The following is a 24,944-nucleotide window of genomic DNA, read 5'->3' as shown; positions in this document are numbered from 1 at the left end:
ACCCATAGTCTTCATATTTGGCATGGAGGTTAGTCATGATTAGTAGATGACCCCTATTAATTTTGAGGTCATCAGGTCAAAGGTCAAGGTCACAGGGGCCTTGACTTCAAAAAGCTTGTCCGCCCAATAACTTAAGATTCCTTTGACCCATAGTCTTCATATTTGGCATTGAGGTTAGTCATGATTAGTAGATGACCCCTATTAACTTTGAGGTCACCAGGTCAAAGGTCACAGGGGCCTTGACTTCAAAAAGCTTGTCCGCCAAATAACTTAAGATTCCTTTGACCCACAGTCTTCATATTTGGCATGGAGGTTAGTCATGATTAGTAGATGACCCCTATTGAATTTGAGGTCACCAGGTCAAGGTCACAGGGGCCTTGACTTCAAAAAGCTTGTCCGCCCTATAACTTAAGATTCCTTTGACCCACAGTCTTCATGTTTGGCATGGAGGTTAGTCATGATTAGTAGATGACCCCTATTGATTTTGAGGTCACCAGGTCAAAGGTCAATGTCACAGGGACTTTGACTTCAAAAAGTTTGTCTGCCCAATAACTTTAGATTCCTTTGACCCACAGTCTTCATATTTGGCATGGATGTTGATCATGATAAGTAGATGACCCCTTGTGATTTTGAGGTCACTGGATCAAAGGTCAAGGTCATAGGGACTTTGACTTCAAAAAGTTTGTCCACCCATTTACTTAAGATTCCTTTGACCCACAGTCTTCATATTTGGCATGGATGTTGATCATGACTATAAGGTGACCCCTATTGACTTTGAGGTCACTGGGTCAAAGGTCAAGGTCACAGGGACCTTGACAAAAAAAAGCTTTTCTTCTCAATTGCTAAAGAATGTCCTGTCCGCAATGTATTGATTTTGACATTTTCACATTTGAAGCTTGTAGAATACATAACTTAGCAATGCACTGGCTTAGTAACCTCAGATTTGGTAGGGAGGTTGTCCTTGAGCTCTAAATAGCCACTGTTGATTCTGACAAAGTGGTATGCGGGGGTATTCACGCCAAGATAGTGGCAGTTCTAGTTTTACTGATTTTGGCTGCACAATGTTATGTGCTTTCCTTGTTAATCTTATCAGCTATTAATGATACCAACTCATTAATGTTATCAATTAGTAATGTTATCAATTAGTAATGTTAACAATTAGTAATGCTATCAATTATTAATGTTGTCAGATCTTTTGTTGATATCTTATTCTTTAAGAGTTGTAGACTTTATTGGTTCATTTCAATACTAAGTGTGCAAATATAAATGTTCTTGCAGTAATCATGTAGATTAATATAAAGTCACAGTGTAGTTAATATCTGCTGAAATTTCCATGATAATTTGCTAAATATCAAAAGCTTTTCTACCACATTTGAATTTAATTTGACTTCAGTGAAGTTAAATGTTGATTATTAGTCCCCTACCGGTTTAACCGGAGGGGACTTTAGGTTTACCCTCCGTCCGTCTGTCTCTCTGTCTGTCCGTCTGTCTGTCAGTCTGTCAGTCCGTCAGTCTGTCCGTCCACAAAACTGGATCCCGCGATAACGCAAAAAGTACTGAAAATATTTTTATGAAACTTGATATATGGATAGATGGCAGTATGGAGATTATGCACGTCTTTTTTTTTTTCTTCCTATGTTGAAAATTCTGGTTGCTATGGCAACAAATAGTCTGAAAATATGGCAAATTTAACACATAAACTGGATCCAGTGATAACTCAAAAAGTACTGAAAATATTTTTATGAAACTTGAAATATGGGTAGATGGCAGTCTGGAGGTTATGCACATCTTTTTCTTTTCTTCTTATGTTGAAAATTCTGGTTGCTATGGCAACAAATAGCCTGAATTTCAAGATTTCTGATTTAAATTTTTCAGATTTTTCACTATATGTTCTTTATTTCTTAAGGTGTTTACTTCAAACTTTAAATATAAGTTTCTGGTCATCAACCACATCATATGTGACAAGGTTTATAACTCTAGCACAAAAAATATCAGTATTACCTCCCTTGAACTTAGATTTTTTAGGGGAAAAATGTTGTCTTTTTTAAATAACTTCTTTATTTCCTAATGTATCTACTTCAAACTTCATATATATGTTTCTTATTATCACTCGACATTTTTGAGAAGGTTAAATACTCTAGCAAGACTATTTCCAGAATTATGTCCCCCTTGAACTTAGATTTTTTTCGAGAAACTGGTATTTTCACTCCAACTTCTTCATTCCTTATAGGATTTACTTTAAAATCCCACATCGTAATAATATGACAAGGTTGTATAAACATAATTTCCTTACTAAGCATGGAAACTTAACACATTACTGTGATATAGACAAACTTATTTTATTATGTTTTGTGGTTGATATTTTCAAATACAGACTTCATCCTCAAATTCATTATAAATGGCAATACACAGGAGTGTATGACAATTAAAGAACTTTTTGAGGGACCGGTAGGGGACTACTGTATTGCCCGCAATACTATCAAATGCTTGTTTTACTGTGATATTACCAGAATATATTTGGTATTTATACTTCAGTAATTTAAAGAAAAGTACATACCAGAATAAAATGTAATATTATTAATTCACTTAATATTTTTAGGGAAAATTCTCAATATGTGCTGACTGAATAGTGAACAGTGCAGACTATGAACAATATGGCACTATGTGCCGGGTAATCTTGGTCACCCTGGTGTCATATGTTAATTTAGCCGGCGCCGACAGCCTAATGGTTATATATGCTGGAACAGTGATATAGAATACAAACATGCCTGTGATATTTAAATATCTTGTAGATTATTTTTCATGAATGTACATGTATTGAATAATATTCATGCCAAGGTATGATGTTTGTTTTGTTCCATTTCTGTTTTAGCTTTTTATCTTACTGTTATGTTTTCTTATTGGAATGTTTTAAAATTTTACAATACAGATTTACAGCAATTATATATTTGAATATTTTTCTTTTATATTAAACTTTAAATTATGTCCATCTTGCTGTACATTGTGTAAGGATTTACGTTAAAAATCCTCAAGCTTCTTTAACAAAAACTATTTTGCATTAAATGGTTGTCAATATAGAGGTACATTAGATCTTGGACAAAAAATATAACAAAAATGTACATCTTGTTCCCAGATTAGGTGTAGATATAGATGTAGTGCAACAGGGTCTCCCCCTGTGAAAGTACAGGACACTGGCACTATAGCAGGGGCGGATATAGAACAGGGTTTCCTGGGGGGGGGGCTGACATGTGTGGAAGATTTTGACAAAAACAGAAGAAAAACAATGCAACAGATGAGAATTGTGCATGTTTGAAGATTGGGCCAGCATCTTGTTTATGTGACAATATATATAATTGTAATGAATGTCTTTGATGTGGCAATGCACTTTTCTTATATATGTGTATACTAATGTCTTGTACATGTGTAGATGATATATGTAATTAAGACTGATTTAAGAAAAATGCACGTGATTGGGGTGGGCCTGGGAGGGATGTCCCCTCCCATAGACTGAGAAAATTTTGAAATGTGAAGATGAAAATGGTGTTATTTCCTTTACTTTCTAGTGCTGTTTTTGGTACCTTTTGGATGGTTTAACATCACATTGTATTTTGTATAGGTTAGTGTTTGCAGTGTCTTTCAAATAGCATTCCCCTTGTGTTTAGTAGTAAGCATTTACAAAATAACAGCACACTTACCAATGAATGCGTGACCGTTGATAAAAATAATTTCAAACACTCAATTTACTCGTCTGAATAATAGTTTTTTATACATGTATATTTATTATATATCCTATATATAATAGCGATTTTCCTAAAGAAAGTGTTATTAAAATACTGTTTTTCTATTTTACAAAAAAATAATTTCAAATACTAATATTCAATAAAAAAAATTTCCATCAATGTATCCTGATTTAAGATATTTAAGAGGTCACTGTACAATTCAAATTTTATTTAAAAATATAATTGCCATAAAAAATATTAAAAGTAATTGACCAATCATTTCGTCTTAATATAAATCTTAGTAAAACTAGTTATTTAAATGCGATTCCTTTAATATTATCTTTATAAAACTCGCCAACTTTTTAATTAACAAATCATAATTTTCAATTTCTTAATTTTAGAGCTAACGCAAAGAAAATTGAAAAACAAAGATAGTAAATTATGATGTATTTATTTGCCAATGTCTTTGGATGACAGCAATGAATGTTTTGATAAGGGAGCACACTACAGCCAATAAAGTTTGATACTGACAAAAATATATTCCAGACCAGCTGGTAAACGTATCTTTGGGCCGAGCTGGGGGGGGGGGCTGCAGCCCTGAAGCCCGGGCCTGAATCCGCCACTGCTATAGTCCTCTAAATAATCATAGAATGAATGAAAAAATACCTGCCCCAAAGTATTATCAAGACTTACTTTTGAAAATTTCAAGCATACCTCCGTATACACTATCATATATAATTTTCAAAAGTTGTATACACTATAGATATGATATTGTGTATACAGGAATATGCCTGAAAATTAATTCTTAAGTTCTTCAAATCTTCTGCCGACGTCATTGCACCACAAAGTGAAATGTCAAGGGAAGCAACTCGAGTAACGTTTCACTGAAAAGGATTTAGTAGAGAACTTCCCGTCTTCCCTGACGTTATTGCCATGTAGTTATCTGCACTATGTGTGTTTGAAGTACGGAGTCATGATTGTTATTTAAGAAAATTACATCTTAAACAAATATATGACTGAAAAAATTAGAACTAATTAGTTTAATTTACTGGAGCAATATTTGTTGAAATGGGTAGAACGATTTGTTTGATATCTTAATATTATTATATTTTAAAATAAGATTATATTGAACTCCAATTTAATTCTTCAGTACATGTACTTAAAAAGAATATTAACTTATACTAATAATATTATATGTTAAAATAAGTGTCTGATTATAAACATTTAAGAAAAAAGATCGGTAAAAGTATTGTAGATATCGAGGGACTTGTATTAACGAAGCCTCCTGACTAGTAAATTAATGAATGGCACCCGAAATTCATGACACAAGAAAAGAAACCTGGACTTCCCCGCCTACCTTACCCCACCCCACCGCCAGAATTTTTGCATGACTACCTAAATAATTATTTCAGTGGTCTAATTTTCTTATCTGATCAAAGATGAATATTTTAACCGTAATTTATGTTCATTTTCTTCTTCTTTTTCTTTTTGTAAAAATAGAACATTATTATGCATGTTTATGCCCGATATAAAGGATTCAAAGTTTGCCTAAAATATGAAAGTGAGATTTTTGACAAAAGTGAGCGAAAGTGACTTAAAGTTTGAATTGTACCGTTTTGATAGAATTTTACAGTAAAATTGCTGTTTGTAGACGTATATTATTAGCAACTTATTATATATATTATAATAAATAACCATAATCATGATAAAATCGCCATTTATTGGCCTAATTTCTATATACAAGTTCAGCGATCTTCCTTTCGCTCAGATAGAAAAATACGAAAGTGAACAGTGATATGACATCTACATCTACATTATACTGCTTAACAATCAATTCTGATTATGACTAGCAGGCGCGTTGTCAGGGAACTGTTAATAAAAAAAGAGTTTAATTTGAAAATGTACTAAATTTGCAGTTTGTAGACGTGTATTATAAGAAATTAATATTATTTATTTTCTAAATTAATCATTATGATGATTTATAGTTTTATACCCCTTTTTTTGCATAATTTCTATATGCAATATCAGTGATCTTCCTTTCACTTACATCGAAAATACGAAAGTGACTTGTAAAATATCAAATATAGAGTTTGAATTGAAATTGTACTTAAATTGCAGTTTGTAAACCTATATTATCAGAAATTAATAATTTTGATATTCAACACTATATTTCAATTAAACACTATATTTGACATTTCAGAATTTTCTATGTGAGCGAAAGGAAGATTGCTGAACTTGTACATGTATGTAGAAATTATGGAAAAAAATGGGGTAAAAATCATCATAATGATTATTTTTGAAAAAAATATTATATATTTCTGATAATATACGTCTACAAACTGCAATTTAAGTATAAATTTCAATTAAAACTCTATATTTAATATTTTACAAGTCACTTTCGTACTTTTCAAAGTGAGCGAAAGGAAGATCTCAGAACTTGTGTATAGAAATTATGCACATAAATTATGCACATAAATGGCGATTAAATCATCATAGTGATTATTTTTGAAAAGAATATTATAAGTTGCAAATAATATACGTCTACAAACAGAAAATTCACTGTAAAATTCTATTAAAACGGTACAATTCAAATTTTAAAAGTCACTTTCGCTCACTTTCGTCAAAAATCTCACTTTCGTATTTTAGGCATACCGCGTTAACACCGTCTGTGCTATTAACACGTCGTGATAATGTAATTTGTGTATTAAACAGTTAAAGTAAAATTGTAAAATTATTAATTAATTAATTTAATGTCATGATTTTTAAGTATGATGCATTAAATCAACAGGTATTTTTCTACTAATTTTTCATTTCATAGTTTCATTTACTTAATTATAAAATTTTATTGATTTACTCTCTTCTGTTGATTTTTTTTTATTTCCTTTCTAATTTTTTTGCAGTGTTTAGATATCATGATATGTTTAGATCTGGGTCTGGGACATAAACTGATAAAATGATACCCAGGTTAAGCTCTTCCTCAACAGTCTGTATATGATATAAGAGGAACAGCAGAAACGAGTGAAGAGATTTGGAAAATGCAGTGCTGCACATGTTATCGGCAGGTTATTAATTAATCCAATTAACTGGACAATATACATGTATTGACAGGAACTTGAAATTCTATCAATCATTTTAACGATAATATGCAAAATATACCCCCATATTATATATAAAAAAAAACACTATTTATAGTATATAGGGGGTATATTTGGATATTATCATTAATATTGGTTATTTGATAGAATTTCAAGTTCCTGTGATGTATTTTAATATCATGAATGTGATATCACAGTGGGAATTTAAAAAATCTTGATATTTCAACCTTGATCCCAATTGCCAATATTAGAGATTACATTCCAGTTGATATTCGTCACTCATAAATTGTCTACATAAAAAATCAAACACAACTCGTGTCACTCGCCTCCGGGCAATGATTGTTAACGTTTTTTTTTTTCAGAAAGAGCAGAAACTAAATAGATGCAGTTGGTATAATATAATTCCTGCCAGTCCATGATAAAGTGACAGAGGGAAAAACATTGTGAAATGGAATCACCATGGCAGAATATTATACCTGATAGTTTATTGTTGGACATTTTCTCCTACCTTGATATCAAAACCTTAGGCCGTTCAGCTCAAGTCTGTACGACATGGAGGAGGGTAGTCTATGATGAGTTTCTATGGCATAATATTATCAAGAGAGTATGGAAAGTAACAGGTAGGGAGACATATTAATGTTGATATTATTTAACCCTTACCAAATTCCAAGCTAAATGGCTGAATGGTTAATGTCATGGACTTCAAACCACTTGCCCTTCATTGCTGTGCGTTCAAATCCCACTTAAGGGACTTTTATGTGAGTAAGCTATCCAGCAAGCTAACGGAATGTCAGTGGTTCTATTCAAATGCCTGTTCATGCCTAAAAAAATGCAAGAAAGGGCACCTGAGGTCTTCCTCATCCAGTAAAGCTAGTAAGTTACCATATGACCTATGTGTTGCAACTCAAAACCCAACCTAAAGGAAAATCTTTAATGGATTTGTCTAGTAAACAAATTCATCATTTTCAGGGGAAAATTCAAAACAACTATTTACAAACTAAATAACTCTCAGTAAACAGCGTGTTTGTGCTGGCTGATCTTTGTCTGAATGGTCAAATGGGTGAATTCAATTACTGACTGTACAATTATATAGGAGAAGACATTTATAAGCTTCATAGCTTTTGGTTCTAGTCCTTTTTCACTTGTGTATCTGTATATAATAACATGTTGTATTCATTTTGTTTAAACTAATTAACTGCTGACGACAGGCTATTTGTCCCCATTTTAAATAGAGGCATCAGGAAAAAAATTGTGAAATGGACTAACCTCATATTTTATTGTTTGTCAGACATTTTCTCCTACCTTGATATCAAAACCCTAGGCCGTTCAGCTCAAGTCTGTACTCATAATTTTCAAATGTTTGCACTCATGGTAGGTTATATCTTAGTTAAACCCAAATATCATAATTGTCTCCCTTGATTATGTTACACAGTTGTTATGGCACTCCTGTAATGAACTCAGTCTCTATTAAGACTTTTATGGTTTTGTTTTTATTAACCAAAAGCGTATATGAACTGTGTCAGGATCATTTATAACATTTACCAAGAATTCAAGCGTAGTGTGGAACTTCAAACTTGACATTAAAAATTTTGACATTATAATTTTTGATATTAAATTGCAATTTTGTAATTTTGTTCTTACTATTTTACATGTAATTTATTACAGGCGGGTTGGCACCTGGGAAATCATCCTGGTATGAAGAAGTGAGACGACTGACTGACCATGTGCCTACTGAATGCTGCGAGACATTAGAAAAGCACACCGATGAAGTTCTTGATGTGTCTATATCTCACAATGGAGAGTACTTCTGTACTTGCTCCAAAGATGCTCTTATCATTGTAAGATAAGCTAAGTGTATTAAATGCATTAAATCAAAGGAAGACACTTCATTTTTTTTAAAGAGTATAAAAAAGAGTTGATTTAACTTGGTTTCCAACTAAGAAATTTGTATCACAGTCTAGAACTGTTCATCTATTAGGGTAAAGAATTTATAAGCGTCTGGATGCTCAGTCTGTAGAGGCGTGGCATGGTATTTTCCGAGGGTCCATGGTTAGAGTCCTAGTCAGGCTGCACATTTTTCTCAACCTGTAACATTTGTAATTAAGTCTGTCTTAACTGCATGTGTGAATTTGTGACTAACAGAGCCCAGAATTAAGGCTTAGCTAATGAAATAGGTTGATGCTTGTAATTCAGGCGTCAATTTTGTCATTCACTATTACATTGGAAAAGTATGTGTCATTTGAAAATGGCTGGTTCAGTGACAACATTGTAAGAAAACCTCTCAGGATCATTATTAAAATTTCTTTGGCATCCTCTAGGTTGTCCTTGGAGACCTGTATATGTATAAAATTAATGTATATTATTCATATTGCCTAAAATATTTGGCTTTATAAAAAAAAATATTTTAAAAGGGCCCCGGGGAAAAATTATTGATAAAAATAGTATTTTTGGGGAGTTTTAGATGGGTTTCCCTTTCAAATTTTGTTTTTTGGTCACTTTAAACCCACAGTTTTAAAGCTTTTAAACCTAAGCTATTTGAGTTTTAAAAATTTCTCCAAATGCCTAAAAATTTTAAAAAATTTTTTGGGTTTTGTCAAATCCCAAACCCCCCTAATTTTAAATTGTTTTTGTTTCTTTTTTTAAATATTTAAAAAAATCGTATTTTTTAATTGGGCCTATAAAATAAAAAATCAATAATTATTGACCCCAAAACAAGGAAAAAATTTTTTTGGGTTTTAAGAAAGGTTTAGATCTTCATTTAAACCCCAAATGTGTGTGCCTTTTTCCCCCTTTGAAAACTTTTTAAAACTGGGAAAAGTTTTTTATGGGTTTTTTTTTTGTTGGTAGGAATTTAAAAAAATGTAAGGCCCAAAATACTGTAAAATTATGTTTTAGATGTGGAAACTTGGCAAAGAAACAGAGTTAATAAAGTCCATTGATACAAATTTATTATTGAAATGGGAGCTGTCACAGTACTCAGCATTCTCCCCTGATGATGCTCTTGTACTAGTGTGTGGAGTGCAACGTTTTCATGTACCTCAAGATGATTGGGACGATTTTTCAAGATGGGGATATGGAGTAGTGGCAGTATTAACCGTACCAGGTATATATCTAATATACACAATGTAACAATGTAATTTGGGTAATGTTTACAAGTCAATTACATGTCTGAAAAATCTGTTATACTTATATCATACTGATATAAAGTTAAAAATGCAATGTAAAGGTCAGTACTTTTGCATAACACCAGGTAAATTTATCTTTGACAGCATACAAAGTGAATATCTTCATATTATTTGTGTGTAAGAAATAATGCATTATTTAAGGGTAAGTCAGATACTTTGAAAATTGCTTGTAAAATTTGCAAAGTTCGACTTACTGCACTGTCAAAGTATAAAAACTAGTATAAACTTTCTGTTATTGCAAGAAAGGGTGCACATTGAATAGTATAGGCTCGCAAGACAGGGTAGACATTGAATTGTTTAGGCTAGCAAGACTGGGTACACATTAAATTGTATAGGCTCCCAAGATGGGGTACACAATAAATTGTATAGGCTTGCAAGATAGGGTACACATTAAATTGTATAGGCTTTCAAGATGGGGTACACATTAAATTGTTTAGGCTCGTAAGACAGGGTACCCCATTAAATTGTATAGGCTTGCAAGACAGGGTAGACATTGAATTGTATAGGCATGCAAGACAGGGTACACATTAAATTGTAAAGGCTCGCAAGACAGGGTAGACATTGAATTGTATAGGCTAGCAAGACAGGGTACACATTAAATTGTATAGGCTTGCAAGACAGGGTAAAGATTGAATTGTATAGGCATGCAAGACAGGGTACACATTAATTGTATAGGCTCCAAAGACAGGGTACACATTAAATTGTATATGTCGCAAGACAGGGTACACATTGAATTGTATAGGCTCACAAGACAGGGTAGACATTGTATAGGTTACATGTAGCAAGACAGGGTACACATTAAATTGGATAGGCTCACAAGACAGGGTAGACATTAAATTGTATAGGCTCCCAAGACAGGGTAGGCATTGTATAGGCTACATGTAGCAAAACAGGGTAGACATTAAATTGTATAGGCTCACAAGACAGGGTTCACATTAAATTGTATAGGCTCACAAGACAGGGCACACATTGAATTGTATATGCTTGCAAGACAGGGTACACCTTAAATTGTATAGGCTTGCAAGACAGGGCACACATTAACCCTTTCGCTGCCAGAGGGTTATTGTTTTATTGTTCACCTATTTGCCAGAGGATTCTCTAAGAAATTACTATATTATTAATTAATATAATTAATTATTATTTATTATTAGTATTATAATAATAATATATGTTTCCAAATCTGTTAGTATAATAATAATTATTGTCGATGGTATAATTTTCTTTATATTTATTATTATTTTTATTATTATTTTTATTAATTTATTATTATTACTATTATTATTATTGAAACGGCTAAAGCCGTCCATATGGCAAATACGCCGAAAATAAGAGGGACGGCTTAAGCCGTCCCTATGGCAGTGAAAGGGTTAAATTGTATAGGCTTGCAAGACAGAGTACATATTGAATTGTATAGACAGGGTACACATTAAATTGTATAGGCTCCCAAGATGGGGTACACATTAAATTGTATAGGCTTTCAAGACAGGGTAGAGATTGAATTGTATAGGCATGCAAGACAGGGTACACATTAATTGTATAGGCTCCAAAGACAGGATACACATTAAATTGTATAGGCTTGCAAGACAGGGTACACACTAAATTGTTTAGGCTTGCAAAACAGGGTACACCTCAAAATTTTATAGGCTTGCAAGACAGGGTACACATTAAATTGTATAGGCTCCCAAGATGGGGTACACATTAGATTGTATAGGCTCACAAGACAGGGTACACATTGAATTGTATAGGCTTGCAAGACAGGGTACACATTAAATTGTTTAGGCTCGCAAAGCAGGGGAGACATTAAATTGAATTGGCGCACAAGACAGGGTACACATTAAATTGTATAGGCTTGCAAGACATGGTACAGTGATTTCATTTATATTCCATGACCTTGATATTGTACCTTTGTACACTTGAGCTGTTACGATAAAATGTACATGTATGTTTGAGGTTATTATGACAGGGGAAAGTGTACCACTTACTTCCTAGAATTTTATGTTGAAAGAATAAAGTGTTGACAGTGATTTACTTAATTTATACATGTACTTTGTTGTGCTTGTTACTTAATCATAAATTTAACTTAACACTATATTGAGTCAGCAATGTTCTGGAACATCAGGTGCATATATATATATGTATATTTTAACTACTGATTTGAATGTGTGCTGATAATGTTGGTATTTAATTTAAGTTGGCATATTGGAATAAGAAGTCTTTTTTTAATTTTCATACAGATTTAAATATTGTGTGTGTTGCTGAGATGGCCCCACCCACTATATTTGGTGCCTGGCTCAATGAGAGAGTATTTCTTACCAGTTTACCTCAAGAACAATCAGACAAAGTAGATATTCAAGCATATAAGGTAAATTGAATCAAGATTTAAAGTGAGATCTCTAATATAGAATGCCTCTGTATGGGGAACACTTATGAAAAGCTGTCAATGAAAGCCAAACTTTTATTTTACTAAGATCATTTAAACAGGTATGAAAGTGAATTATATACAAGAAACTGGGAGCATTTATTGGTATATTGGTGTATCGCCGATAATTGTTATCTGATATGGATGTATCGTCATATGCTTTGCTGATTCAATGACAGTTCTATAAGGAAACAGAGAGCCAGCCCATTTGTATTCTGCACTTTGATTAGAGAGTGTATGCGATATGTACTTTGCACTTTGATTAGAGACTATATGTGTATTTAAGTGAGTACAGTGGAAATAATTACACATAAATGTCACACTTTTAAAAAGTTTTCTTTAATGTGGAAGGATGTGTCTGAGCAGGTTAGTTTAATCTACTATATTGTCTTTCATTTATTTGTAGGTTAGAGATTGTGATATTTTAAATTGTTATTTGACACCAGATTCAAGTAAACATAAAAATCCAGATGGGGAATACAGTATTTTTGCAGACATTCCATACACCAGAAATGCAATACGATTATTTACCTTTCAAGGAAACAGACACCATTTGATGAACATGCTTGTTGCTAATGTACCTGTGATAAATATAGATTCAACAATGTCATGTGATCAATCAAGGTCAGGTGATTTATCAGGGTCATGTGACTGTGCTGAGACACCGAAAAATGAGTTCATGGACACAGAATCTATAAATAGAACTGGTATTGTAGAAGGAGCTTTAAGTTTAAATGTAAATAGAACATGTGATATTCATAATTCCGAAAATGATTCTACAGTCTTGCCAGAATATAGGAGGACAGATATTACCGACAAATCAGAATTATTGTGCCAAAATGTTAAACAATATGTGATATTCACTGCTGGTGAACATACTGTAATAGCTATCCATGAAATCTCTTCGGAATCGTGTTCAAAAATTTTGGATGAACATTGCAATCAGCGTAGGAAGGAAGATGTTCATGGTGATGACATTGATAAAATAGATCACTCAGTTACACTTAAGGATTGCTATATTACAGGCTTATGTCTATCTCATGATCAAAGGTAATAAATTCAAACGGTAATACCATCTTTCTTTCTTAACCTATTACTTCATATAGATGTCTTTTCATGCCTTGTCACCTCCCTCCCCCACCCTCTAGGCCTCAAATGGTAAAAAATCAGTTTTGATGGAAAAAATCAACACAAAATAGTGATTTTGTGCAATCTTGAGATGTCATATTGTTGCCATGGTAAAAGGAAATTTAAGATTGAGCATGCCGTTACAAAGGCTATGGTTCGCTCAACATTTTGTGCCATGTTTGATGAATATTGAAGCATCTTTTATAGTTTCAAAGCAATTTGAACTTGTAACAGGAGGCTTTTCAGTGAAAACAGTTATTTTTCACTACATGCTCATGCAGTAATAGGTTAAAGTGGATTGGTCTACAATGGCATACATGTGAACTCTCCCATTTTAAGCGGGAGACTCCCACTTTCTGCAGCCATATTTTCAAAGATTTTTCCTAAAATAAGGGGTATTTTCACAAAATAAAGAAATCTCCCTTCTTTTGGTGTCAGAACTTTCTTCTTTGTTTATTGCAAATTCTAAAATCTCCCTCTTTTTGAAGAAAAATCTCACAATTGATCATCAAAAAAAGTTCACACATATGCAATGGACACATTTTTAAATAAAATTTCAAATACACAATGTATTGATAAATTAATAGAAATGTTTCGTTTCACTATTCTTATAAAACAATGCTTGAAAAAAAAAGACTGATAAAGTTATATGGATAATATTTTGTTCTACTGCTTTATAAATAAGTCTTAACTTGCCATGTATATTAAGTGGCAAGTTTGACTATATGTAATGTTGGATCATGCATCACACACTTGCCAACAGCATCCATGTATAATTCTTTTGTGGTTTGTTGTTATGCCTGAAGTACTAATAGATGACAAAAAATAAAATTTCATTTATACAAAAGTAATGATTTGAAAATTATAAGATGGCTGGCTAGGTTTAGGGGTTCTTGTGGTGCACTCAGTCTCTAGATGAAAAAAAATACTGCCTTGCATCAGGAACACTGACATTCAGCAGGTGAAATATACTGAAAAGTAAGATTGAAGAAGTGTAAGATTTTTTTGCATAAATGTTATTAACATCATTGCTGCCAAGTATATATAATATATACCTTTGACGTAAAATATTATCTGTTAAATCATTTTTGTTCCAGGCACTTGTACTTTAACTTCCGTGAAATGGATAAAAATGCACCAGAAAACAAGGTAGATAACCCTGAAGATGAATTACCAGTATCAGAAAAGGTGTTTGACAAAGAACTAAAAATAGGCTGCATTGACCTTGTGACCTTGGAAAGAGTCAAGGACCGTGAGTTTACAGGTCATGTAGCTTTTTCAGCATATCCTGCCTGGTATATATGTCTGGATGCTAGTCCTGATTTTATAGGAAGGTAAGACATGTTGATATGCCTCAGTGACTTTATTAGATATGAATGGTCAAAATCTCTGAGGGGCTTGAAATAGATTTTGCTCTTTTCCTTTTCAGAGACTTTATGTAATTACCTATGATTATAATATAGGCTTATATTGACTCTATGACTGGTTTTGAATATGATTGGTTTAATGTTACTGATGCCAAAATTTTCATTTTGCTATTATTCCTTATTCGTCAATGATTTGAGATGTGGCAAAGCAGCATTGGAGAGCCTATATCTAGTATCACCAGTATAGACAATTTTATGACAATTATGTTCAACTTGAGTACATATACTTAATGTTATATCCATTTAAATAAATGATTCTACACAGGCAATTGGGTTTGATATTTAACATGATGTATACTAAGTTATCAAATTTTGGCATTCAATGGTATTGAACTTTGACCTTGGGTTTTCTTAAATATAAGGCAGTGACCTACTTCTACATGACAGAAATTATGACCTTGTATAGAAGAGGTAAACAATCTAGAGCCTTTATGACTCTCTTGTATTTAGTCCTTCTCTTATTTTTATTTTCTTTTCTGGCAAATTAACATGAAATTTATACATTTGAATCATTTTCAACAGTTTTTTAACATATTGTTATAAATGCAAATTTAATGTAAATTAAACACATAATTCATTGTACTAGGAATACCAGATTGCTGATTCTTAGGTCTGTTGGTCAGCTGACCTATAGTGACCTGTAAGCTTGTTTATGATGTATTGAGTTTAAGAAATGTAATTCTGTGTATTATGATTTTTATTACAGTGGTAGCGAAGATTTGAGAGGGTATCTATGGGACAGACATTATGGTGTTCCTATAGGCAGGTTGTTTCACTCAGTCAGCGATACAGGGAACAACACGCTGTATGTGATGTCATTGTACGATAGTACTGTCGTCAATGGTATAGCTTTCTCACCTGTCGACCAAGAGACTTGTGTTACAGTTTGTGATGACGGCCTCATAAAAATCTGGCGATCGAAATACAAAATTAGGACAGCATTGTCAGCACGTAAAACTCATGCTAGGAGAGAATTGGCCACAAAAATTAGTGGATTGATAGGTAACCTATGGAGTTGAATTCCAACTTTAAATAGGCCTCATATGAATAACAGTTTTGGGATAATATAGTTTGTGTTTAATTCTATGCAATAACGTCACATTGAATTGAAGTTTTACAAGCAGTAGTTTGTAATGACAAAGTGAATAATGGAAGAGGTCCCATATCATTCATTTATAATGTATAGTGAGTATAGGCACTTTAACATTAGTGTGCTACTCTGACATATGGCTCAAGATGGCTACATCATTTTGACTGGTGAGAAACCTTTCTAGCTAGCTTATGAAAGATTGATGGTTCACCATGCTACTCCTATAGCAATGCCTTGAATGATACATAGAGTAAGATTTAAGGACTTCCTTTGTCTGTTATGTTGCTATTGTCTTTCTGTTAGTATAACCCCAATTTTACAAGTTTTGTTGAAACGATAAAGATTTTTACTGAAATATCTGCAAGTGTGAAATATACTGATGGATAACTTTGGAACAATATTGATGTCATTCATTAAGTTAGATATATGCACATAGTATACAGCATTCTTTATACATCTTATGTAAGATATCGTGACAACTTATATCTGTGTGTGTAGATTTGAGTTTATTTATGCTTGCCACTGGTTGCCCAAATGGGCGAATCATCAAGGAGAGTATTAGTCATTTTAGATTTTGGAGGATAATGCAAGATACAAAAGGTTGCCCAAATTCCAGAAGCTTCTAGTTCTTTAGTATGCCAAGTGTTTAAGCTCTCATACACAGGACCTTGATTTAAAAGTGTCATTCGAAAGACTGTTTTAGTAATTTTAATTGTCCGGACTAGGAAATCCAACGCACAATGTTGAGATTACAAGACTAAAGTACAAGCTGATTGAGCTTGCAACTTCGGTCTACTCAACAGTCTTATGTATTCATATAATATTGTAAAAAAAAGAATTTACATAAAATAGAGGATATTTGTTTGTTTCCGTGTAAAATGTATTTCACTGAGTGAACATAATGTGTAATATTTCCATTAATGGTTAACTTAAAATAAAATTAGTGATTGCTCGTGGTCACTTGTGAAATTTTGTTCAATCTTACATGTTATACATGTAATAAAAATATTATCTTTTTTAGTGATTTATGATTTATTAAACTGATTTTGGCTGCCGTTATCAGCTAATAAATGTTATCAGCTAATTTATGTTATCAATTAGTAATGTTATCAATTATTATAATTTAATGTTATCAATTCTTTAGTGTCACAATATCTATGTTGATATCTTATTCTTCAAGATTTGTAGACTTTTAATTCATTTTAACACCAAGTGTACAAGTATAAATGTTCTTACAGTAATCATGTATGTAAATATAAAGTAACAAAGGAGTTAATATATGCTTAAATTTTCATGATAATTTGCTAAGTACCAAAAGCTTTTGAATTTAATTTGACTTCAGTGATGTTACATTTTGATAATTTTACTGTAACATTACCAGGTCAGGATATAATCCACAATTTAAAGAAAAGCTTGTTTAACCAGAAGAAAATATAATATTGTTAATTCACTTAATATTTTTAGTGAAAGTTCTCAATATGTTCTGACTGAATAGTGAACAGTGCAGACTGTGACAAATACAGCATTATGTGCCAAGTAATCTTGGCCTCCCTGGTGGCATATGTTATTTCAGTCGGCGCCGGCAGCCTAATGGTTATATATGCTGGAACAGTGATAAAGAATACAAGCATGCCTGTGATATTCAAATATCTTGTAGCTTATTTTGTCATGAATGTACATGTATTGAATAATATTCATGTCAGGATATGATGTTTGTTTTGTTCCATTTCTTTTTTTTTTAGCTTTTTATCTTACTGTTATGTTTTTTTTATTGGAATGTTTTATTATTCTGCAATACAGATTTATAGCAATTATATATTTGAATATTCTTCTTTTATATTAAACTTTAAACTATGTCCATCTTGCTGTACAATGGGCAAGGACTTACGTTTAAAGTCCCCAAGCTTCTTTGCTTTAACAAAAAGTACTTCGTATTGAACGGTTGACATTTAAAGGTACATTAGATGTAGATATATGTAGCGCAAATTAAGGGTTCCAATGCGAATGTATAGGACACTGACACAAGAGACCTTCAGTAATCATAAAACGAATCAAATAATACCCATCTACATCGTACGTCGGCGCAATCACACTTGATTATAACGAGACGGGTGGTGCTAGGTCAAGAAAAAGAAATATACATGAAATGATAGAAAGTTAGAAGAGGTTGGATAGGTCAAAAGAAAGAGATATAGACAAAAAGTCTGGCCAGCTATATTTCGCCTCTTCAACCCAAACCTCTCCGGTTACAGTGGCCGCGGCCGGCACAGCCTTGGATATCACTAGTGGGTACTTGTAGCTAGGCCCCTAATGGCGGATTAGAATGTAAGGGATGATTACCCCTGCTTGAAGGATACCAAGTCAGGGGCCTCTGCAACGGGGGCAGTTAGGTTGTTCCAGGTTGTGGCTGTACGAGGGAAGAAGGAATTCTTGTAGTACATATTACACAAACTGCCCAAAATATTATCAAGAATTACCTTTCAAACAAACCCCCGTATACTCTATCATTTTATACGCCCGTTTGAAAAACGGGACGTATTATGGGAACGCCCCTGGCGGGCGGGCGGGCGGCGTCCAATTTTGTCCGGAGCATATCTCCTACATGTATGGAGGGATTTTCATGAAACTTCATAGAAATGTTCACCACTATGAGGAGCAGTGTCGCGCAAATCAACCAGGTCTCTAGGTCAAAGGTCAAGGTCACACTTAGAGCTCATTGAAAAATGCTTGTCCGGAGCAAAACTTCCACATGTATAGAGGGATTTCAATATTACTTGGCACAAATGTTCACCATTGTGAGGCGGAGTGTCGCGCGCAAGATTCAGGTCCTTGCGGCCAAGGTCAAGGTCACACATAGAGGTCAAAGTTCAGATAAAAATATGAAGATGTGTATATGGACCATTTAGTCATCATTTATTGAGGGATTGTAACACAAATGGTCATTATCAAGACTATGGCTGTGATACATATAATTTAGGTCAATATATACAAGGTCAAGGTCACTAAAGATGATGAAATATCCAGATTTTGTCCGGAGCATATCTCCTACGCGCATGGAGGGATTTTAATGAAATTTCATTGAAATGTTCACCATTATGAGAAGCCATGTCACGCACATGAACTAGGTCAAAGGTCAAGGTCACACTTAGAGCTCATTGAAAAACGCTTGTCCGGAGCAAAACTTCCACATGCATAGAGGGATTTCAATATAACTTGGCACAAATGTTCACCATTGTGAGGCGGAGTGTCGCGCACAAAATTCAGGTCCCTGCAGCCAAGGTCAAGGTCACACATAGAGGTCAAAGTTTAGATAAAAATATGAAGATGTGTATAGGGACGATTTAATCATCATTTATTGAGGGATTGTAACACAAATGGTCATTATCACGACTACGGCTGTGACACATGTACTTTAGGTCAATATATATAAGGTCAAGGTCACTAAAGATGGTGAAATATCCAGATTTTGTCTGGAGCATATCTCCTACATGTATGGAAGAATTTTTATAATACTTTATGGAAATGTTCACCACCATGATATGTATTGCTCCATGCATGATCCAGGTCTCCAGGTCAAAGGTCAAGGTCACACTTAGAGCTCATTGAAAAACGCTTGTCCGGAGCAAAACTTCTACATTCATAGGGGGATTTCAATATAACTTGGCACAAATGTTCACCATTGTGAGGCTGAGTGTCGCACGCAAAATTCAGATCCCTGCGACCAAAGTCAAGGTTACACATAGAAGTCAAAGTTCAGATAAAAATTTGAAGATGTGTATAGGGATCATTTAGTCATCATTTATTGATGAATTGTAGCACAAATGGTAACTATCATGACTACAGGTGTGACACATTTAATTTAGGTTAATATTTGCAAGGTCAAGGTCACTGGAGATGATTAAATATCCAGATGTTGTCCGGAGCATATTTTCTACATGCATGGAGGAATTTTAATGTTACTTTATAGAATTGTTCACCACCATGAGACGTAGTGCCCTGCACATGAACCAAGTCTCTTGGTCAAAGGTGAAGGTCACAGTTAGAGCTCATAGAAAAACGCTTGTCTGGAGCAAAACTTCTACATGCATAGAGGGATTTCAATATAATTTGGCACAAATGTTCATCATTGTGAGGCTGAGTGCCGTGCATAAAATTCAAGTCCCTGCGACCAAGGTCAAGGTCACACATCCTGTGCATATCTTCCCTACTGATTTGTTTTAAGGTTCATTTAACAACACAGTGCCAAGAATAAAAACTTGCTTGCTAGATAACACTTATCCATAATGCCCCCATCTCCATCTAAAGCTTTCGTAAACGGGCGTATTTTGTGACTATGGCACCCTTGTTTAAATTTTCAAAAGTTGTTCAAAATATAGATATGATAGTGTGTATATAGGGATATGTCTGAAAATTGATTCTGAAGTTCTTCAAACATTACATCACGAAATGAAATGTCAAGGGAAGCAACTCGAGTAACGTTTTACCCAAAAAGATTTAGTAGAGAAGAATTTTCCCTGACTTTATTGCTGTGTAGTTATTTGCACTATGTGTGTTTGAAGTACGGAGTCATGCTTGCTATTTAAGAAAATTACAACTTAAACAAATATACGACTGGAAAAAAAACTAGAACTGATTAGTTTAATTTACTGGAGCAATATTTGTTGAAATAGGTATTTTTTATTTTATTTATTTATACATTTTAGGAACATAGCACAAGATACAAAATATAAAATCATACAGTTAAGAGATAACATAAATAAATCATATATATAAAATGAGATCATAAAACAGCATAAAAGAGCACACTTTTGTCATAAAAAATAAAATAAGAGGTACTATGCACCTATGGATAGCCCATTAAGCTAAATGCTTATTTCCAATGGGGTCCATAGAAATAAAAAAAACTAACATAATTTTAACCCTCCCCCCCCCCTAAAAAAACAAACAAGATAAAAAAATAAACTAACTAACTTTGGTCAAAATTTTGGTTGAAAAAGGAAATATATTTATAAAAGTATGCCCTTTTTAAAATAAGCCTAGTATTACTATCACAGAAATATTTGATCACAGTGCCTAACACATTAGTTGTACACATATATATCTTCTGAAAGACTTTTATAACTTTCTAGTAGGTACTTTTTAACAGATTTTTTGTATTGCACAAAATTATTAATGGATTATATATATTCTGGCAGATCATTCCAGTCTTTAATTCCATTATAATAAAAGGTCTGTTTCATCACAGAATTACACTGGGGGACAATAAAATTAAAATTGCTTGATCTAGTATTGTAAAATCTTGCATCAGCACAACATCTAAAGTCGGCTCTAAGGTATGATGGACTCTTTTTGTAAAAAATCTTATACATATGATTTAGTCTTAACTGTTTGACTCTGTTTTCTACATTTAACCAATTTAATTTTTCAAACTCATACACTGTTACAGAAGTTCTGGGCGGTAAGTTTTGGACAAATCTTAATACCTTATTCTGAGTAATTTGTAACTTTCTTTTCAAATGTTTTGATAAACCTTCATACCAAGAGGAACAAGAGTAGTCAAAATGACACTGAATCAGGGCTGAACATAAAAGCTGTTTTGTTTTAGTATCTAAAAGTCTGCTCTGCCTGTATAAAAACTTGAGCTTGGCATTCACTTTAGAAATAACGTTATTAACAATAGTTTCCCCAGATAAATCACTATTGATATAAAGACCAAGATACTTGACTAAATTAGTACCCTTTATGCTATGACCATTACATGTAACAGTAAATTGTTTCTTGCTTTTGTAATTTTCTTTTGGGGCCAAATAGCATACATTCTGTTTTACCAAGGTGGAGTGACAGCTTATTGTCTACGAGCCATTCTGAACAGCTTTCTAGGGCTGTCCCAAGTTTTTCTGAGATGAAATTCGGGTCTTTATGTGAGAATAAAATATATTTGCTGTCATCTGCATAGAGTATTAACTTGCAATCATTATCAATACTTAAAATCATATCATTTACGTAGCACAGAAAAAGCAACGGCCCTAGAATACTACCTTGGGGACGCCACATGTCACACTGTTTGATTTAGAGTAAGTATTTCCTATATTAACAATTTGTGAACGTTCTGAAAGATATGATCTGAACCAGGAAATAGACTGAACACCCATTAATTCTAACTTTCCACTAAGAATATCATGGTCTACGGTGTCAAACGCCTTTTGCAAGTCAAGCATCACCATACCTGTGTATAGCCCTTTACTAGAACGATTTTTTTAATATATTGTTATATTTTGAAATAAGATTATATTGTACTCCAAATTAATACTTAAGTACATGTATTTAAAAAAGAATATTAAATTATACTAATAATATTATATGTTAAAATAAGTACCTGATTATAAACATTTAAGAAAAAAGATCGGTAAAAGTATTGTAGATATCGGTAAAAGTATTGTAGATATTGAGGGACTTGTATTAATGAAGCCTCCTGACCAGTAGAATAGTGAATGGCAGGGAAAAATTCACGGCATATTCCTGTACTAGAAATGAAACCTACCCCATCCAGGACGTAGGACTACCTAAATATTTTTTTCAATGGTCTAATTTTCTATGTTCTGAATTACTCATCTCAATAAAAATGACCATTTTGACCTTAATTCTTGTTCATTTTCTTCTTTTTGTATAGAATGGAACATAATTCATGTTTATGCCTTATATAAAGGATTCAAAATGGTTTTAAGGTATTGAATCATTTAGAAAGCACTTAAAAAAAGAACACCTTCCATTTTGTGGCGTGCTTCCTATTTGAAATTGTAGCCCGGAACCAAAAATAACATAGATACGAGTAGATGATTTTAATAGCCTTCGATCTGAAGGTAACACTGTTCTAAAAATAGATTTTACCTAATCACCACTACATCACCTGTACTGACTTTCGGACAAGGGATTTTGTGTCTCACAAGTATGGAGGCTATTCGTTGCCAAAAATCCAGCCTTGTTGGTCTGAGTTGAACAGTTTGTTAATCGAAAAAATACAATTGTATTTCTTTGTATGTAAACTCCAATGTTGCATACTTGCATTGAGTTTGCCGATTTAACATTGTAAACATGCATTTCAACAAAATACATTTTGTTAAACGACAAAACATTAAACTGATAGTAGCAATACCAAGCGTTCGAATACTCAAAACAGAAGTTACATTCTTAGCTTTACATTTTTTTTTTTTTTTTTTTTTTTTTTTTTTTTTTTTTTATTACCTTTTTTTTTTTTTTTTTATTTCTCTTTATTGTACAATGCAAACAATAAAAGTCATGAAATAATACAATAATACAATACCATGAAATTTGATGTAATAACAATGTTCTGAAATGATACACACAAATTCATACATTTGCAAAGTACTATATGTATTTTCTTATTATATTTTTTTTTAAAAAGGCAAAGTTTACTCTGCACAAACGTTCAATTATTAAAGAGTTAAGTTACAACAACAATAAGTGTCACAATTTTTTTACAGCTAATAATGTTAGGTACTTTCGTTTTCATTGATTAAGTTTATGTATTCTTTCCATACATCCTGCATTGTTTCAAACCTAAGCATTTTTTTGGCATTAATTATTTCTGTTTTAACCAAAAATAGTAATTGATTTTTAAAAGCCTCTAAGCATGGCAATACGGACTTCATTTTACATTTGTAAATATAATGTTTTAATAATAATAATATATTATTCTCTGGAACTGTGGATCGGGAACAGCCAAAAATGACAGATTGTTCTGAAAATGAAAAGATAAATTTGGAATTTTGTTTGTTAACCAGTCCCTGCACTTCCCTTATAAACATGTTGACTATGTCACATTCCCAAAATAAATGTTTTATGGTTTCTGGATTGATATTACAAAATGTACAGTTGTCGTTGTCCCTAACATTAATCTTTTTCAGTAATACATTAGTACCTAAAATACGATGCGTTATTCTATATTGAAGCCATAAAAGTTTTTGGATCCTTAGTCACTTTAAAGGGTAGAGAGTAGATACTTTTCCAGTTAAGATAAATATTAGAAAAATCATTTTGCCATTTTATTTCTGATTTTGTCTGACGATTATTATTGACCAGCACGTCGTATATTGCTCGACATCCTTTGCGACTTTTGTTAAGTATTTGGATGGCAATTGGCAATATCGGGTTTTTTACTTTGATATCATTTTGATTTACATGAAAATCCGTCAAAGTTTTTCTGAAGGAACGTATTATACCTTCATATTCAAGAAAGTTTGATCTAACCTCAAATAATCTTTGAAATTCTTGAAAACTATAGAATAACCCATTTTCATTTACAAAATCGTTGACAAACAAAACACCTTTTCTTAAGTAGTGTTTAAATTCAAACGATTTTTCTTGCAATTTTGAAATTAGGATTTAACCATACCGGATTGGACAAGAAATCTGCCCAATTACCTGAACGAATCTTACATTGAAATAAATAAAATGAATTCAAAACATCCTTCCAAAACAAATTGTTTACTCTACTTGTATGTTGTAACAAATAGTCACTACCATATTTGGTCGACTGGTAAAGAGCTGGACACAATTCTTGTACAAGAAAAGCATATTTAGTGTTTGAAGATAAAAGTCTTCTTATCCAAGTGATTTTCAAAGCACTGATGAAATGTATTAAGTCAACCGCTCTAAGCCCACCATTACATATATCTTGAGTGAGTTTTATTCTACTTATCTTATCCGGTCCATCATTCCAAATAAATTTGAGAAATACATTTTGTAGGTCTTTAATTACTTCAGAATTAGGGTTTCGGTAAAGTTAAAAACAGGTTAGTTAATTTAGACAAAGCAAGCGTCTTAATCACTGTGATCTTTCCTATAGGAGAAAGTAATCTTC

The 24,944-nt window shown here is 32.9% G+C and overlaps 1 protein-coding gene across 3 annotated transcripts; it reads left to right on the top strand.

The window, feature by feature from the left end:
- Positions 1-6,373: 6,373 nt before the first annotated feature.
- On the top strand, positions 6,374-17,921 carry LOC132753258 (F-box/WD repeat-containing protein 5-like). Of its 3 annotated transcripts, none has more exons than XM_060743703.1 (8): positions 6,374-6,420; positions 7,177-7,434; positions 8,480-8,652; positions 9,710-9,917; positions 12,234-12,361; positions 12,825-13,468; positions 14,644-14,880; positions 15,680-17,921. In XM_060743703.1, the coding sequence occupies exons 2-8, from the start codon at positions 7,263-7,265 to the stop codon at positions 15,990-15,992; spliced, it is 1,875 nt and encodes a 624-aa protein (XP_060599686.1). In that variant the 5' UTR covers positions 6,374-6,420; positions 7,177-7,262; the 3' UTR covers positions 15,993-17,921. The 3 variants fall into 3 exon arrangements, with proteins under 3 accessions (XP_060599686.1, XP_060599685.1, XP_060599684.1); XM_060743702.1 differs by lacking the exon at positions 6,374-6,420 and adding an exon at positions 6,432-6,507; XM_060743701.1 differs by lacking the exon at positions 6,374-6,420 and adding an exon at positions 6,632-6,781.
- Positions 17,922-24,944: the final 7,023 nt, after the last annotated feature.

This window comes from Ruditapes philippinarum, unplaced genomic scaffold (assembly GCF_026571515.1).
Source record: "Ruditapes philippinarum isolate M1 unplaced genomic scaffold, ASM2657151v2 ctg826_1_1_1_1, whole genome shotgun sequence".
Classification (NCBI taxonomy): Eukaryota; Metazoa; Mollusca; class Bivalvia; order Venerida; family Veneridae; genus Ruditapes; species Ruditapes philippinarum.
Note: the sequence above shows the minus strand (reverse complement) of the source record. Positions and strands in the feature narration are given on the sequence as shown.

Bases quoted from the DNA above. Each gene is read 5' to 3' on its own strand.
- LOC132753258 (XM_060743703.1), top strand. From the start codon at position 7,263: ATGGAATCACCATGGCAGAATATTATACCTGATAGTTTATTGTTGGAC. The intron at 7,435-8,479 runs GTAGGGAGACAT...AATTTATTACAG, and splicing joins GAGAGTATGGAAAGTAACAG to GCGGGTTGGCACCTGGGAAA. The intron at 8,653-9,709 runs GTAAGATAAGCT...ATTATGTTTTAG, and splicing joins CCAAAGATGCTCTTATCATT to ATGTGGAAACTTGGCAAAGA.